General features: G+C 42.3%; 1 protein-coding gene across 6 annotated transcripts; it reads right to left on the bottom strand.

The window, feature by feature from the left end:
* Positions 1 to 224: 224 nt before the first annotated feature.
* Positions 225 to 16,700, bottom strand: LOC141397901 (uncharacterized). 6 transcript variants are annotated; one of them, XR_012411563.1, is made up of 12 exons: positions 16,368 to 16,700; positions 14,592 to 16,300; positions 14,390 to 14,517; positions 14,094 to 14,302; positions 13,846 to 13,996; positions 13,298 to 13,522; positions 12,953 to 13,241; positions 11,577 to 12,791; positions 10,209 to 11,401; positions 9,784 to 10,130; positions 749 to 1,081; positions 225 to 691 (listed from the first exon to the last, which is right to left on the bottom strand). XR_012411563.1 is itself a non-coding variant. In XM_073974779.1 (9 exons), the coding sequence occupies exons 1-9, from the start codon at positions 16,544 to 16,546 to the stop codon at positions 565 to 567; spliced, it is 3,609 nt and encodes a 1,202-aa protein (XP_073830880.1). In that variant the 5' UTR covers positions 16,547 to 16,700; the 3' UTR covers positions 225 to 564. The 6 variants fall into 6 exon arrangements, 1 of the variants encoding a protein (XP_073830880.1); XR_012411564.1 differs by having other exon boundaries at positions 12,953 to 13,157; XR_012411565.1 differs by having other exon boundaries at positions 10,209 to 11,778; positions 11,987 to 12,791; positions 12,953 to 13,157.
* Positions 16,701 to 16,924: the final 224 nt, after the last annotated feature.

The following is a 16,924-nucleotide window of genomic DNA, read 5'->3' as shown; positions in this document are numbered from 1 at the left end:
AAATATGAAAAACAGAAAATTGTTTATTTTGAAACAAAAATTGGATTTCAGGACACTGGAGCATTAAATATTTTTGTTAATGAAGCGAGAAAACCATCCTTTATAATTGGACTCAAAGGAATTTATTGTGAATAGCTTAAATCGGTGGATAATTAATTCTCCCTTGTTGATCAATCCTCTACCACTCACTATATTTTCCATACCCCCCAAAAATCAAAACAAAATTTTTATATTATTATTTTATGCAAAATGCCTTGTTCTTTTATAATTTATTTATTTAAAATTAGAAAATTAAAACATTCTCATAAAATGTTAATACAATTCGAAATTAAAATTAATATTACATAGACGTAATAATTTCATTAGAATAATTTTTTATTTTAGTCTTGATTAATCAAAAAATATAAGCTATCATTAATCAATAATGTTGTTACAACACAAAAAAAAAATTGGTTGGTTAGGAAAGAGGGGGTGTTGGTTAGGGGGACAATTCCTAATGAAATTCAGATCATCAGCATGGAACTCCTTAAGAAATCAAAACGAAAATAAACTATTGTTTCACATTTATTTAACACGACGAGAGGCATCCGAAGCTGTCGGCGGAGGTGGCGGACCACGTTTGTGTAATTCTTCTAAATAGTTTACCACAATGGTGGTACGTTCCTCAGCAATGTGTTCCAATATCAGATACCTTTAAAAACAAACAAATTAATTAGGAAGTGGTAACAAAAAAAGTCTTATCTCTTACCTCTTATCCATTTTCAATATATCCAAAATCTCCTTAAGATGATTTGGATTCTCCTGCACCAATTCGTGGCTCTTGTGTGTTATCAGTTTACATTCTTTTAAAAGTTCTTTGAGGGCAACTTTAGCTGCCATTTGTTTGTCAACCAAATAGTCACGGAATTCTCTTTCACACTTCTCGGAATTGTTATATTTTAAATAGCGGGGATCATCTTTAATAAGTTTCTTTACATCTTTCCAACTGCTGGTCAGTTCAAGAGTTGTAATTTCATCAAGCATTTCACGGAATTTCTCACGTTTCTTTTTCATAAGACCATCAATGTGCTCATTGAAAATTCTAAAAAGAAAAAAAATGTGCATTAGAGTAAAGAGGAAATAAAAAGGAAGGGGAACAAAAGTGGATATATTCGATGAACTAATGAGAACCTTTACATACACGAGCCAATATATGCGAGCCGAAGTCCGTCACTATAGACGAGCCGAAGTCTGTCTTTATAGACGACTGAAAGCTGACTTTAAAAAGCAGTTGAAGGTCGTCTTTATAGACGAGCTGTGAAGGTCGTCTTTATAGACGAGCTGTGAAGGTCGTCTTTATAGACGAGCTGTGAAGGTCGTCTTTATAGACGAGCTGTGAAGGTCGTCTTTATAGACGAGCTGTAAAGGTCGTCTTTATAGACGAGCTGTGAAGGTCGTCTTTATAGACGAGCTGTGAAGGTCGTCTTTATAGACGAGCTGTGAAGGTCGTCTTTATAGACGAGCTGTGAAGGTCGTCTTTATAGACGAGCTGTGAAGGTCGTCTTTATAGACGAGCTGTGAAGGTCGTCTTTATAGACGAGCTGTGAAGGTCGTCTTTATAGACGAGCTGTGAAGGTCGTCTTTATAGACGAGCTGTGAAGGTCGTCTTTATAGACGAGCTGTGAAGGTCGTCTTTATAGACGAGCTGTGAAGGTCGTCTTTATAGACGAGCTGTGAAGGTCGTCTTTATAGACGAGCTGTGAAGGTCGTCTTTATAGACGAGCTGTGAAGGTCGTCTTTATAGACGAGCTGTGAAGGTCGTCTTTATAGACGAGCTGTGAAGGTCGTCTTTATAGACGAGCTGTAAAGGTCGTCTTTATAGACGAGCTGTGAAGGTCGTCTTTATAGACGAGCTGTGAAGGTCGTCTTTATAGACGAGCTGTGAAGGTCGTCTTTATAGACGAGCTGTGAAGGTCGTCTTTATAGACGAGCTGTGAAGGTCGTCTTTATAGACGAGCTGTGAAGGTCGTCTTTATAGACGAGCTGTGAAGGTCGTCTTTATAGACGAGCTGTGATGGTCGTCTTTATAGACGAGCTGTGAAGGTCGTCTTTATAGACGAGCTGTGAAGGTCGTCTTTATAGACGAGCTGTGAAGGTCGTCTTTATAGACGAGCTGTAAAGGTCGTCTTTATAGACGAGCTGTGAAGGTCGTCTTTATAGACGAGCTGTGAAGGTCGTCTTTATAGACGAGCTGTGAAGGTCGTCTTTATAGACGAGCTGTGAAGGTCGTCTTTATAGACGAGCTGTGAAGGTCGTCTTTATAGACGAGCTGTGAAGGTCGTCTTTATAGACGAGCTGTGAAGGTCGTCTTTATAGACGAGCTGTGAAGGTCGTCTTTATAGACGAGCTGTGAAGGTCGTCTTTATAGACGAGCTGTGAAGGTCGTCTTTATAGACGATCTGAAGGTCGTCTTTATAGACGATCTGAAGGTCCGTCTTTATAGACGAGCTGTGAAGGTCGTCTTTATAGACAAGCTGAAGTTTTATAGACGAGCTGAAGGTCCGTCTTTATAGACGAGTTGAAGGTCGTCTCTATAGACGAGCTGAAGGTCCTCTCTATAGACGAGCTGAAGGTCCTCTCTATAGACGAGCTGAAGGTCCTCTCTATAGACGAGCTGAAGGTCGTCTCTATAGACGAGCTGAAGGTCGTCTCTATAGACGAGCTGAAGGTCGTCTCTATAGACGAGCTGAAGGTCGTCTCTATAGACGAGCTGAAGGTCGTCTCTATAGACGAGCTGAAGGTCGTCTCTATAGACGAGCTGAAGGTCGTCTCTATAGACGAGCTGAAGGTCGTCTCTATAGACGAGCTGAAGGTCGTCTCTATAGACGAGCTGAAGGTCGTCTCTATAGACGAGCTGATGGTCGTCTTTATAGACGAGCTGATGGTCGTCTTTATAGACGAGCTGATGGTCGTCTTTATAGACGAGCTGATGGTCGTCTTTATAGACGAGCTGATGGTCGTCTTTATAGACGAGCTGATGGTCGTCTTTATAGACGAGCTGATGGTCGTCTTTATAGACGAGCTGAAGGTCGTCTTTATAGACGAGCTGAAAAGGTCGTCTTTATAGACGAGCTGAAAAGGTCGTCTTTATAGACGAGCTGAAGGTCGTTTTTATAGACGAGCTGAAAAGGTCGTCTTTATAGACGAGCTGAAGGTCGTCTGAAGGTCTTTATAGACGAGCTGAAGGTCTTTATAGACGAGCTGAAGGTCGTCTGAAGGTCTTTATAGACGAGCTGAAGACGTACCAAGGGCTGTCTTTATAGACCTGCAGAAGTTTGTCTTTATAGAGCTGAAGGCCGTTTTTATAGACGAGCTGAAGGTCCGTCTTTATAGACGAGCTGATGGTCGCCTTTATAGACGAAGATCTTTATAGACGAAAGTCTTTATAGACGAGCTGAAGACGTACCAAGGGCTGTCTTTATAGACCTGCCGAAGTTTGTCTTTATAGACGAGTTGAAGACACAATTTATAGACGGGCTGAAGGCAGACTTTACGGACGAGACGACCCTCGCCAGGGGTAACAATCTTGACGCGATGTGAGGGCTTAAGGTCACAATCCCCCCCACCCAATCTTCTGGAAGCTTGGGCCGAGGAGATTGTGGTCGACCAAAGGTTACCCACGTAGTGATCTCCTACGTAACAGAGATCCCCTAACGCCGGGGTGTCAGGCGAATCCGTGCCTATCGGTGTTCCAAGGTTTGCAGTTAGGGTACCAACTGTATTAGAACGGAGCCTCATTGAACACCTGGGCGCATCAATGTAGTACAGACTTAGTTGACGAGTCCTTGCCATGGTACAGGAGGGCTATGCCATGGTCGACCTCCATTCCCCCATTAATCAATGACACATGGATCCGAACAATTTTAAAAACAAAAACAAAACAAAAACCCCCCAAAATCCAAAACCCAATGATGACGACAAAACCGCAACGCTCATGGACTATGATACTACCACGACCATATCTGACGAGTTTCAACCTACGGTTGATAGGAAAAGATCTTCGGGAGGGGACGGACTAGTTCTACTCGTTGAGGACAGTCTTGCCGAGCAAAGTAGGCAGCTCCTGGCCATGCTGGAGCGGATGGTTTCCCCGAGCCCTAGTCGGAGATGTGTTTCTGACGAGGCCGAGGACAGTTTATCCGACGACGAACTCAACAACACAGTTGTTCCAGCAGCTGCAGTTGCGGATAAACTGTCCTCGAACTCAGCAGAAACTACAAAACCTGCGGACACGGGATCACCACTAACCCGGGGCATCGGTACATCGGCCGTAGCCGATAGGCCAAACCTGCAGAGACAGATTGCCACTGTGGAGGAAACCACGACCAAAACCTTGGACGACAAAGTTCCCTCCACCTCAAGCACAACTGCAGATCGGTTGGCAAAAGACAAGGGGGGCTACCGAAGGTCCTTGCACTACCTCAAGAAGTGCATCGGCAGGGAACCTTCGACTATCTCGGTGAGGGATTGCAAATTAATCAAAATCAATCTCAAGGCGGTGAGTAAATACGAGAAAAAGTATCCTCACCTGCCCAAGAGAAATCCTGAGATTGATAGGCTCTCCCTCATCCAGATGGTCGATAGGATCTTGCTGTCGTCAGAGCCATCATCTACTCCCACTACCTGTAAAGGTCAAACAACGAGGGATGGTGACCTGACCCAGCTCCCAGAGAAGCCATCATCGTCTGGTAAGAGACCCCAAAACTCAGAGGAGGGGAGAACTGGGATGCCTGTACCGGCTACGGTCCCTACACTTGGGTGCGTGGCACCTTCCAACCCCTCTTCAGCGAAGAACCCGGTGAAGAGGGTTAGATCCACGGAGGAACCACACCCCAAGGCCAAGAGACCCATCCCGAGACAGGACTCAAAGCCATCCACCTCCTCTGCCCGCTGCAAAACGAACGAGAGCGAGAAGTCAACCGCTACTAAGGCAGCCTCCCAGGCCGACTTAAGTCACAAGGTGACTCCTCGCTCTCCTCCCAAGAGTAGCGGGAGGGGAAAAAAGAAGACGGACAGACCGTTGGTGCCTGATGAACTGCGCATAGCGGTCATCGACAAGTCTGATCCCGAAGGCAAGATCAGTGACAAACACTGGCAGCTGATTGAAAATCAACTGCGGGAGATAGTGTTTGCAGGTGAAGGGGAACCTCCCAAACATACTCACTTCGGCAGTGCAGCTCCTTTCAGAGGCATCAAGATCATCTGCTGTGAGAACAAGGAATCTTTAAACTTCCTTGTTAGCACAATAGATGGACTTGGTGAACTCTGGGAGGGCTGCCAATTGGCGGCTGTGGGTGTAAATGAGATTCCCAGCAGAAGAGTATTGTCGGCATGGGTGCCACCGCCCGCGGTTGACCCAACAAGGATACTGACAATACTCGGTAGACAGAACCCTAACCTCCAGACTAGCTCATGGAAGCTCGTCAGCCACAGTCCGGAGGGGGAGGGTATGGCTATAAGGGTGTCAATTGACATACAAGGGCAGGAATACCTGCGGGCTCGTGAGGGTAAACTGCACTTTGGCCTAGGATGGATAAGGTTCCGTCTAGGTCAAAGACAGTAAAGGAACGACAGCAGCAGCCGCTTCGCATTATGCAGATCAATCTGCATCACTGCAAAGCGGCTGCTGCTGAACTTCTACTCTCCCTCTCGAAGTCTGAAGTTGATATCGCTCTAGTCCAGGAACCTTATTTATATAAAAAAATAAAGTTGCTGGGCTAAGCGATAGCAACTATACCATCTTTGCCACATCCAGCGATGACAAGGTAAGAACCTGTATAGTTGCCAAGAAGAATTTAAATCTAATGTATCTCTCCAATTTCAGCTCGGGAGATATAACGGCTGTAAAAATGCAAGATAGGTCACAAAAATCTACCATCTTTGCGTCAATTTACATGCCATATGAGAGCCCTGACCCACCTGGCCAACACGTAGTGAGACTCGTTGAAGAGATGGGCAGCACCTGCCTCATCATCCTGGGGTGCGATGCCAACGCCCATCACTTCCACTGGGGAAGCAGTGACACGAATGCCCGGGGTGAGTCCGTTTTCGAATTTATACTAAAATATAATATGAGAATATGCAATAGGGGAAATGAAAGTACTTTTAAAAACAGCATCAGGGAGGAAGTTATCGACATAACCCTCATTAATAAAGACGAATCCCATATCACTGACTGGAAGGTATCCGAAGAGTGCTCCTTTTCCGACCACCGGAAGATACTCTTCAAGGTCTCTGTTGAAGGAATTCGGCAACCACCACACAGGAATCCACGGAAGGCCGACTGGTGCAAGTTTACTGAATTAACAACCTCAATGCTGGGGGTTCCTTACTATCCCACAACAGCCGAAGAGGTCGATAATGCAGTGAAACATGTAACAGAGGTTATGGTGGATAGCTACGAGGCCTCCTGCCCACTAACCCACCCTGGCAGGAGAAGCCAACCGGTCTGGTGGTCGAAAGATCTCGCCAATCTAAGAAAGATTAGCAGAAGGCTTTACAATAAAGCCAACAAATCAAAGTTGTCAAGCGATTGGGAGAACTACAAAGTATCTTTCAATAAATACAACAGTGAGATTAAGAAGGCTAAGCGCAAATCCTGGATTTGCTTTAGTGAAACGATTGAAGGAGTAAAGGACGTGGCCAGATTCCGTAGGGTACTATCAAAGGACCCGAAAACCATTGGTAGTATCAAACGGGCCGACGGCACATGGACTAACTCCGGCCTAGAGACTCTTGATCTCCTTGCTAATACTCACTTCCCTAATTGTGTGGATGTATCAGAACACCCTGATGTTCCAAGGATACACGACCACACCACCGTAGATGCGAGTGTTATAGAGGAAATCATTAGTCAACCAAAAATAAAATGGGCCATAAACACATTCAAGCCCTTTAAGTCACCTGGACCAGATAGAATCATACCTGCAATGCTACACAACGCACTGGAGTCACTGATTCCACACCTGGAACTTATTTTTAGGGCTTGTCTATGCTTATCATACATACCGGCTCTTTGGAGGGAAGTAACTGTGGTATACATCCCTAAAGCGGGGAAGTCAAGTCACACACTTCCAAAAGACTACAGGCCAATTAGTCTCTCCTCCTTTTTATTGAAAACTTTAGAAAGGCTGCTGGATCTTGGCATCAGAGCCAAGCTTTCAGCCACAGACCTAAGTTCCGCCCAACATGCCTACCAAAAAGGCAAATCGGTAGAAACAGCGTTAAACGAGGTAGTAGGATATATTGAGAGAAATATGGAGGGCTCGGACTATACGCTAGCTGCATTCCTTGATATAGAGGGTGCCTTTAATAACGTTAGGCTCGAGTCCATACATAAGTCTCTGATAAACCTAGGTGTCTCGTCCACGCTGGTCGATTGGATTGACAATATGCTTAGCAGTCGTATAATCAATTCAAGTATCGGTGGAAGTTCCATCCGGAAGCATGTCACCAGAGGCACACCCCAAGGTGGTGTTATATCACCACTACTGTGGCTTCTGGTGATAAATGAGATACTTAAGGATTTTGATAGGCTGCGTATAAAGACAATCGCATATGCTGATGACGTTGTCATCATGTTTAGCGGGAAGTTTCCGCAGACACTATCAGAACTTATGCAAGGAGCTCTGGTCAAGTTATCAAGATGGGCACTCAACAATGGCCTCGGAGTGAACCCATCAAAGACTGAGCTAGTTTTATTTACAAACAAAAGGAAGGTCAGACCATTTACCCTACCAGTGCTGGACGGAGTTATTCTTGAACTCTCTTCGGAAGCCAAATACCTCGGCATTATCCTAGACCAGCAACTCTCGTGGAAAAGGAATGTCGAGGAGCGCACCAAGAAAGGTCTAATAGCTCTATACTCCTGCAAAAATTCCATTGGCAAGAGCTGGGGTCTGAGACCAACGGTAATCCACTGGATATATACGACCATTGTACGCCCAATTCTTACATATGGCTCTCTGGTATGGTGGAATGCTCTAAATAAGACGACATATTTAAACAAAATGAACAGCGTCCAAAGAGCGGCATCAGTCCTAATAACTGGTGCCATGAGGAGCACTCCACAAGCTGCCCTGAATGTGCTACTGGATCTACATCCGCTAGACCTAGTAGTACAGGAACTGGCAGCAATGAGTGCACTTCGTCTTAAGGAGCTAGGTTCATGGCGCAGTTCCGAACACGGAAGAACAGCAATTCTACGCCGATTCGGACTATCAACGGCCTCGGGGAACATCAGTGATTATATATCACCACAAATGTGCTTCGAGGCAACGAAGGTGCACATACCCCACAGGGATGAATGGACACACAGTAGCCAACCTCTAGACGGTATAGAGATCTATACTGATGGCTCTAAGATGGAAACAGGCACAGGGGCAGGTGTCTACAGCAAATCCCTTGGTCTACGACAATCATACAAGCTGAACGAATATTGTAGTGTCTTCCAAGCCGAAGTTTTTGCGATAAGAAAGGCCGCGGAACTGATAAACAACTTGAGAGGGGAAATAGTTGGACCGGTGACTATCTACGTTGATAGTCAAGCGGCCCTAAAATCACTCAAATCCCAATACATCAAGTCCGCGGCTGTTCTAGACTGCAAACACGCTTTGGAGCCACTAAAATCAACCGTCACCTTGTGTTGGGTCCCAGGGCATTGCAACATCGAAGGTAACGAGGCAGCCGACGAACTGGCACGCTGTGGATCGGAGTCACAAACCATTGAAATCGACTACTCCATCAAGCCACCACTGTGCCATTTCAGGAAAATAATAGAGAAAAAATGTCGAGAGAAATTCTGCCAACAATGGCAAAACACGCCAAACTGCAGCATATCAAGGGCAATCTGGCCAATCCCGTCCAAGTCGAGAACCGCCTCACTGCTCTCAATGAGGAAATCAGACCTCAAACTAGCAGTGGGGATCATCACGGGTCACTGTAGAATAGGATCCATGATGAGCAAATGGGAAGCAGACCACACGGCTGACTACTGCAGGCTATGCAAGGATGAGGAAGAAACAGAAACGATCGAGCACCTTTTATGTCGCTGTCCTATGCTCCTTTCTAGAAGACAACGCACCATGGGTGTGCACACCATCCATGCTCTTACAGCATTCTGCCAAGCAGAGCCGGCGGATCTTTTACACATGGCAAAAGGCCTAAAATGGCTCCAAAGAGCTGAGAACAGGACAAGCGCTATCCCTACATAGTAGCATTGTCAACCACGCCCGAGCTACAAACTACTTCTATTAACAAAACTACAACTTCACTACTTCTATATTTTTAACCTCCATATCTACACTCTCATCCACAATCTCTTTCTACTCCTATAGTTGCATCCGAAATTCACACCCAATCTGCAGACATCGCCTACACACCACTACATCTCACCCGTCATCACCTTCAATACCATCACCACCACACCTGAACTATTGGATTCTACGCCTTTACAATCCACATCACTCGCAAGCTCCGTCTACCCACAGCTACTATCACACATCCACATCTCCCATATACATCACAATCACAACCACAATCCGTTTCAACCTTCAGGATGATCACAATGGACCCCAAGGTCTCCGAGTGGAGTGGCTGCTATCACAGCAGCTACGCATCCTAAAACCTAACCTAACCTAACGGACGAGACGAAGGGAGTTTTTAAAGACGAATCGAAGGCTGTTTTTATAGACCAGCCGAAGGCTTATTAAACTATTAAATCAGCTTAGTTTCTTTCCAACTCACCTTTCACGATCATCACGATCCAAAAATTCCACCAATTCCCAACGATGATCTTTGCGCAATTGCCGCTTAACCTCCTTCCATGTGAAATCGGGATTGCGTACCAAATCCGTTAGCAACGCATTAAAGTGACCAACGGCTTCTTCACGTTTGTGTAATTCACGTTCCTTATCGCGATCACGCAAATGACCGGCTAATGTGCGTTGGACCTCCTTCTCACGTTCCCGTATACTTTGTTCGGCTCTCAGCTGACGATCACGTTCTTTTTGTAGGCGTTCGGCTTCCTCCTCCTCTTCGTGATCAGTGGTGGCAGAGTGTTCTTCCTCCTCGGATTGGTGCTCACCCTCCTCCTGTAAATTAATAAAAGAATAACAGAAAATGTATTATTAAAAATAGTTTTTTTTTGAAATATTGTTAGAGGTACTTACATAATCTTTGTTCCTCTTCTTCTCATCCCTATCCTTATCCTTGTCGGATTTGTCTTTACGGTCCTTATCCTTGTCACGGCTGCTGCGACCACGCTCCTTATCATCGCGATCACCACGATCTTTGGTGCGGCTGCGACTTCTCTCCCGCCTATCCTTATCCCTGCGATCACTCTTACCCGATTTACGTTCACGTTCTCTATCACGTTCACGCTGCTCACGTTCCTTTTCACGTTCTCGCTCCCGCCGCCTCTTCTCCTCCTTCATTATGCGTAGGAAATCATGGAAATACTCCTCACGATACATGGAATTTTCCACAGCACGATAACGGGAATCCATTTCGAATTTCTTTTTAATGTCATGCCAACGACAATGACGATCAATGGAATCACCACGTTCACGCAACATTTCTATGAAATCTTTGCGTATCTATATCACCAACCAACCACAACAATCAAAGCAGCACGAATAAAGAAATAGAAAACGAAAATGAAATGTTAGATTTTTTCAAGGAATTTGCATGTGGGCGGGTTGTGGTTTATATGGTATCCTTAATGACTAGAAAAATCTTATAGACTAACTTAGATTGGTTTTACATATAATAATAATCTTATAGACTAATTATACTTGAGATTTAACGTTCTTTCCTCGGGGCTGAAACAAAATTTTATGGATTAGTGCTGTGGAAAGAGGAGGTCTTAAAAAATTTATATATTTTCTGTTCTAAAACTAGACTGTATGAAATAAATTATATAAGGTATACTAAGTTTAAGAATGTATGTTGTGTGTACGCCTTTGGGAAAAGGTGGGGAACTTTGAATTCTTGTGCAAAAACGGATGGACGGACAAACAGAGACGTACACATGAAGTAGGTATATGAATATAGAAAAACCGGTTTATGTGGGTAAACAATATTTAATAGTGACTTCTTAGGGAGGTCATCTGTAAATAGAAGGGTTTTTAGATGTCTTCTAAAGATCGGGATTCTCTCTTCTATAGAGGATTGATTTAGCTTGAAAAGGACTTTTAACTGTATAGAACGTCTTTAGTATATAGAACACCATTGGAAGGTCTTCTGTATATAAAAGACCTTTAGAAATATAGGAGATCTTTAGAAGTTTTTCTGTATATAAGAGAGCTTTAGAGTGGTTTCTGTATATAGGAGACCTTTAGAAGGTCTTCTATATATAGGAGACCTTTAAAATGTCCTCTATATATAGAAGACATTTAAAAGGTCTTATGTATATAGAAGACCTTTAAAAGGTCTTGTGTATATAGAAGACCTTTAGAAGGTCTTATGTATATAGAAGACTTTTAGAAGGTCTTCTGTATATTAGGTGAACTTTGGAAAGTCTTCTGCATATAGGAGGCCTTTAGAAGGTCTTCTGTATATAGGAGACCTTTAGAAGGTGTACTGTATATTAGGAGACCTTTAGAAGGTCTTCTGTGTATTAGGAGACCTTTCAAAGGTCTTTGTATATAGGAGACTTTCAGATGGTCTTCTGTATATAGGAGACCTTTAGAAGGTTTTCTGTATATTAGGAGATCTTTCGAAGGTCTTTATATAGGAGATCTTTAGAAGGTGATCAGTATACAGGAGACCTTTAGAAGGTGATCAGTATACAGGAGACCTTTAGAAGGTCTTCTGTATATAGGAAATCTTTAAAAAGGTCTCCTGCAAATGGGAAACCTTTAGAAGGTCTTCTGTATATAGAAGATCTTTAGAAGGTCTTCTGTACATATATAGGAGGCCTTTAGAAGGTTTTCTGTATTTAAGAGACCTTTAGAAAGCCTTCTGTATATTAGGAGACCTTTCGAAGGTCTTTATATAGGAGATCTTTAGAAGGTCTTCAGTTTATAGGAGACCTTCAGAAGGTCCTCAGTATACAGGAGACCTTTAGATGGTCTTCTGTATATAGGAAATCTTTAAAAGGGTCTTCTGCAAATAGGAGACCTTTAGAAGGTCTTCTGTATATAGGAGACCATTAGAAGGTCTTCTGAACATAGAAGACCTTCAGGTCATCAGCACATAGAAGACCTTTAAAAGGTCTTATGTACATAGAAGTAAGGCCTTCTTAAGGTTTCCTATATACAGAACAATTTTTAAAGGTTTTCCAAGTACAGAAGAAAACGATCTTTCCATCTAAAAAAGACTATATATTCCAATAAAATATTCCAAAACTTTTAAAATTTCAATTTCTTATTATGAACTTATTAAATATTGTTTACACCACATACATACATCCAAATGCTGAAAAGATAAATTTAGTATTAAAATAAAAACAAAAAAATCAAAATAGGAAAAAAATCAAAACATAAATAAGTATTATGTTTTCATACTGTTTTAAACAAAAGTGGAATGATGTTCTCACACATCCAACAGCAAATGTCTGTCTGGTTTGAGATGATCGGGGTGGTGGTATCGCCTGCACAACAAATCACACGCAAGTAAGTAAAGATGAGTTGGGGAAATTACGTTTGTTAACTCTCTTATTGACAGGATACAAAAGTAGATATTTTTTGCAGCAGCACAAACAGCAAGCAAGCAACCAATATATCCATCCATCCATCGGACCATCCATGGGCCTAACAGAAGGATGCAAAAAGGCACCAACGATAAAAGTCAGCAAATTTGGTATATTTTGGACGTAATTTTTTTTTTTTTTAATGATTTGATTTTTATTTGTTCAACATTCAACTGATTCTGTTAGAAAAGGGATGTTTTGTTTTTTGTTTGGATAACTCACCACACAAAGGTTGTGGAAAAATATTATGTATGTTTGTAAGCTAGCTTTGTTCTCAAATGCAGGCCAATTAACTCGTGCACATTCATTCGTCCATTTCAATGGGGGGAGCAAGTGATCCGTAATCCTACAGCATTTACACGCCCCTCAGAGACTCCCACACACCTTCATACGGGGGTTGAGATGTAAGCTTGGTTGTCATTGATCTCTTTAGTTGAGGTTGTTTAATGATTGTGAATTATTTTCGTTCGGTTTGTTGGAAAATGTTTGGGTAACAAAAAAAGGTTTTTTGCTAAACAATATTTTTTGAACAAATTTGCTAATATCAAGCGATTAAGACGCACTTACTCTACTCCTGCTGTTCTAGGTTCTCAATATACCTTCATCATCTTCCATTCTCCCTTCTCACATAATAAATTTTTGCAACCACCATCTGAATATTTGAGGGTATCTCTAGCATTTTTATCCATAAATAAATGTTTTTTCGATAAAAACACAAAAATTACAACACACACATTAACAGACTGCGTTAGCTTTGCAGTAGTAGAAGTAGTAAAAACTGTATGCTGAAATCTTTTAAAATGTTTGATTTTATGTGATTTTTTTCATGTTAGGACAAGGAGTGCTATGAGACTTTATAAGATAACAGGTTTATATGGATAATATTAATACATAAGTAAGTAATGCTAAGAATATATATAATAAATAAGTTTACAAAATTTCACCATAAAAAACAAGAAGCATATCAACCAACAGGTATGGATGGATAATTTGAATTTTCGTTCGGTTATCTATTTTTTTCGTTTTTTGGAAAGGAAGAGATAACCTCTTTTGAAACATTCAAATTTCAATCTTTCAAAGGTAAAGGTAAGGACAAAAACATGTGATTTACATACCTGTTCTTTCTTCATTTGTTTGTCCTCTTTCTCACGACGCCTTACATCCAAGAGGAATTCATTGAAAAGACTCTCGCGTTCACGTGGTTTCTCAATGGCCTTGTATCGCTCATCTTTGCCATAGCGTTGGCAAAAATCACTAAATGACGATCTGAAATGTAAAAATATTGATAAAATTAAGGCAATTTACGAATGCTAATATAAGCTGTATATAGGAGAAGTAAGAACAAATCATATGAGCTACTCACTTTCCATGTAGTTTACATTCTTCCAAAAGATTGCGGAATTCTTCACGTTTCTGTCTCATTTTATTGCGTTTTTCCTTGCGTTCCTCTTCAGCACGATCTTTGACATATTTCTCAAATACCTGCTTACGTTCCTTGGATGTTAGCAGCAAATATCTAGGATCAAAGACGATTTTATGCAATTCCTTTTCCCATGTGCTAAAGGCAGATACCTAAAATGTAATGTTTGGCAAAAATTACATGTATGTAAATATTTTTTTTACAAATCAGTTGAAAATAATTCCAAAACAAATACTCACATCTTTTTCCCTTAACATTTCTTTGAATTGTTTAACTCTGGTTTCCAAGGGTACCAAGGCTCTTTCCTTGGCAGCTCTTACTTCAGCCTCAGCAGCAGCTTCGCTGGCATCGGCCTTTTTCGTTTTGTCTGAAAACATAACCATTAACATTGTTAAAAATAGTTGTTCATCTTAAGAAAAAAAAAACAAACTAAACACTTACTTATACGTAATTTTTTGGTGGGTACTTCTTCAACATCCGAATCGGATTCAGTTTTAATTTTTATAATACCATCATCTTCCTCTTCTTGTTGATTATCCACAGCGACATGGTGGATTTTTGCCAAATTATTGTTGACACTCGCCGCATGATTTGGTGCTTCCCTTTCTCTTTCTTCTTCGTGTTCTTCCTTGGCTGCATTTGTTTTGTTGGCATTGACCAAACTTTTTAACTGTTCCGGTGGATTGTTAATTGCCTTATCGACTTCTTCCCTTTCCAACAACTCTTCGGGTCTTTCCCATACTGAGGTTCGCGTTGAGGGATTGTAGAAGAAGACACGAGCATCACCAGTCCAAACAACACACCATGGTGTTCCCGGTATTGGCGTACTAGATATGGGTCTACTTTTATCAACAGGCTTTGCTGTAGCATTGGCTTTCTTTTGTTCTTCTTCGGCTTTTTTACGTTTCTCTTCGGCATATTTTTTAGCCTCTTTTTCAAGTGTCGCTGTTTGGGAAACTTTTGCATTTTCGGCCGCTTTGGCTGCAGAATGATCAGCAAAGGCGGCAGCAGCGGCGGCGGCTGCATGATTTGCTGGTTGCATATGCATTAGAGGTATCAAGTGCGGTGGTATACCTGGGATCAATGCGGGATTGTGAACGGGTGGTGGGGCAGCAACTTGTGGCGCACCATGGGCAGCCATGCGTGCCGCTTCCATGTCACGTAGTGCCTGAGGCTTTTCCCAAACACTTTCTCCCCGACCAGCATGATAATAGTATGGCCTACCATCGGGAGCTCTATGCTCTGACCATTCGGCTGCTCGCGCTATAACGGCTGGATCAATGACTCCAGGTTTAATGATGAGATTTTTGGCAGGTTTGTCTTGTGGCGGAACTTGATGCATATGATTCCAAGGCATACCCCAAGGAGCGGCAGGACCACCTGCTCCGGGAAATCCAGCTGCATATCCTGGTGGAGGCATTCCAAAGGGAGGATGTTGGCCAAAATTTGGTGGATGAACACCTGGCGGAAAGAATGGTGGTGGTTGTTGATGCATGCCAGGTGGAGGTTGTGTTACTTGTGGATGGCCAGGCATGCCAGCTGCAGCGACATTTGGTGGAGGTTGTGACATTGCTTGATGTGGTGGTGCATGTTGCTGGGGTGCCGCTTGTTGTTGAGTGTTTGGAGGTGGTTGCGATAGCAACCCAGGAGGAGGTTGTGATGTTAAAACACTGGTTGTTACTGGTGGTTTATCGACAACTGTCGGTGTTTCTGTTTTCTCCTTATTCTCAATACCATTTGGCTGATTTTGATTTGGTTGTTGTTGCTGCTGCTGTTGTTGTTGCTGCATCATTTGTTGTTTTTTATTCATTTCTTCAATTTCAGCTTGGGTCATTACTTTTATATTTGGTCCCTCCGGTTTGGTCCAAGTAGTTTCCCTTGTCAAGGCATGATAATAATATGATTTACCATCTTCTGTTTTTGTCTCTACCCACAATTCCAATTGCGGTGGTGCTCCTCCCTGTGGTGGACCACTGGGGGCATTATTCCAATTTGGATCGAAAGGGCGGTTACCAAAATTACCGCCACCACCTCTACCCCCACCCCTAGGAAAATGCATAGTTACACTACCTCCCCTACCAGCAGCGCCACCACCACGAAAACTTGGTGGTGCTGTCATTATGGGTGTCTTTTGGGGTTGAGCATGTATCCTAAACAGATAATAGGATGATTTTGTAAACAAATATAGAGCTTTTGCAAAATAATTTTCACACTTACCATTCTTTTTCATTTTTCTCTGATGCCTCAGCAGCATTTTCTTGGTTCTGTGTTACACCTTGCCCAGCAGTCATGCCAACGCCATTTACAGTTGTGATTTGCTGATTATCGTTGTTTTCTTGCACTTCATTTTTACCACTAACATCTTCATTGGAATTTATTTCGGCCATTGGCTCCATGCTACAGTTTTAAACTATATTTTTTTATATTTTTGCTTGTATTTCTTGAATTTTTCCCTAAAGAATAAACTTTTTTATTTTTTCACGAGTGAGCTTGCTTCTTCTGTATACTTAGCTAGAGATCTGTAGATCGATGTATAGAGGGTAACTGAATAAAAGTAGAGTTGTATAGTTCATGAACGAACTAGTTCAACTGAACAATTCATTGAAGCAGCGTATGAAGAGCGCCGACCGAAAGATCCACGAACGAACGTAATTTGTACAAACTTTTACATAATGCTGTCTGATAACAAACTTGTTCAATAAAAGAGAAATGAGAAGTAGTTGCAAGAACTTGCAAATACTTTTTACTTGCGAAGTTATCGAACAGGCCTATAG

Source organism: Musca autumnalis, unplaced genomic scaffold (assembly GCF_047663935.1).
Source record: "Musca autumnalis isolate F117 unplaced genomic scaffold, ASM4766393v1 scaffold_1, whole genome shotgun sequence".
Classification (NCBI taxonomy): Eukaryota; Metazoa; Arthropoda; class Insecta; order Diptera; family Muscidae; genus Musca; species Musca autumnalis.
Note: the sequence above shows the minus strand (reverse complement) of the source record. Positions and strands in the feature narration are given on the sequence as shown.

Excerpts from the sequence above, each read along its gene's own strand:
- LOC141397901 (XM_073974779.1), bottom strand. The coding sequence starts at position 16,546 with ATGGAGCCAATGGCCGAAATAAATTCCAATGAAGATGTTAGTGGTAAA. Across the intron at positions 14,303-14,389 it reads AAATGTTAAGGGAAAAAGAT|GTATCTGCCTTTAGCACATG; the intron begins GTGAGTATTTGT and ends ATTACATTTTAG. Across the intron at positions 10,635-13,845 it reads AACAAATGAAGAAAGAACAG|ATACGCAAAGATTTCATAGA; the intron begins GTATGTAAATCA and ends TTGGTGATATAG.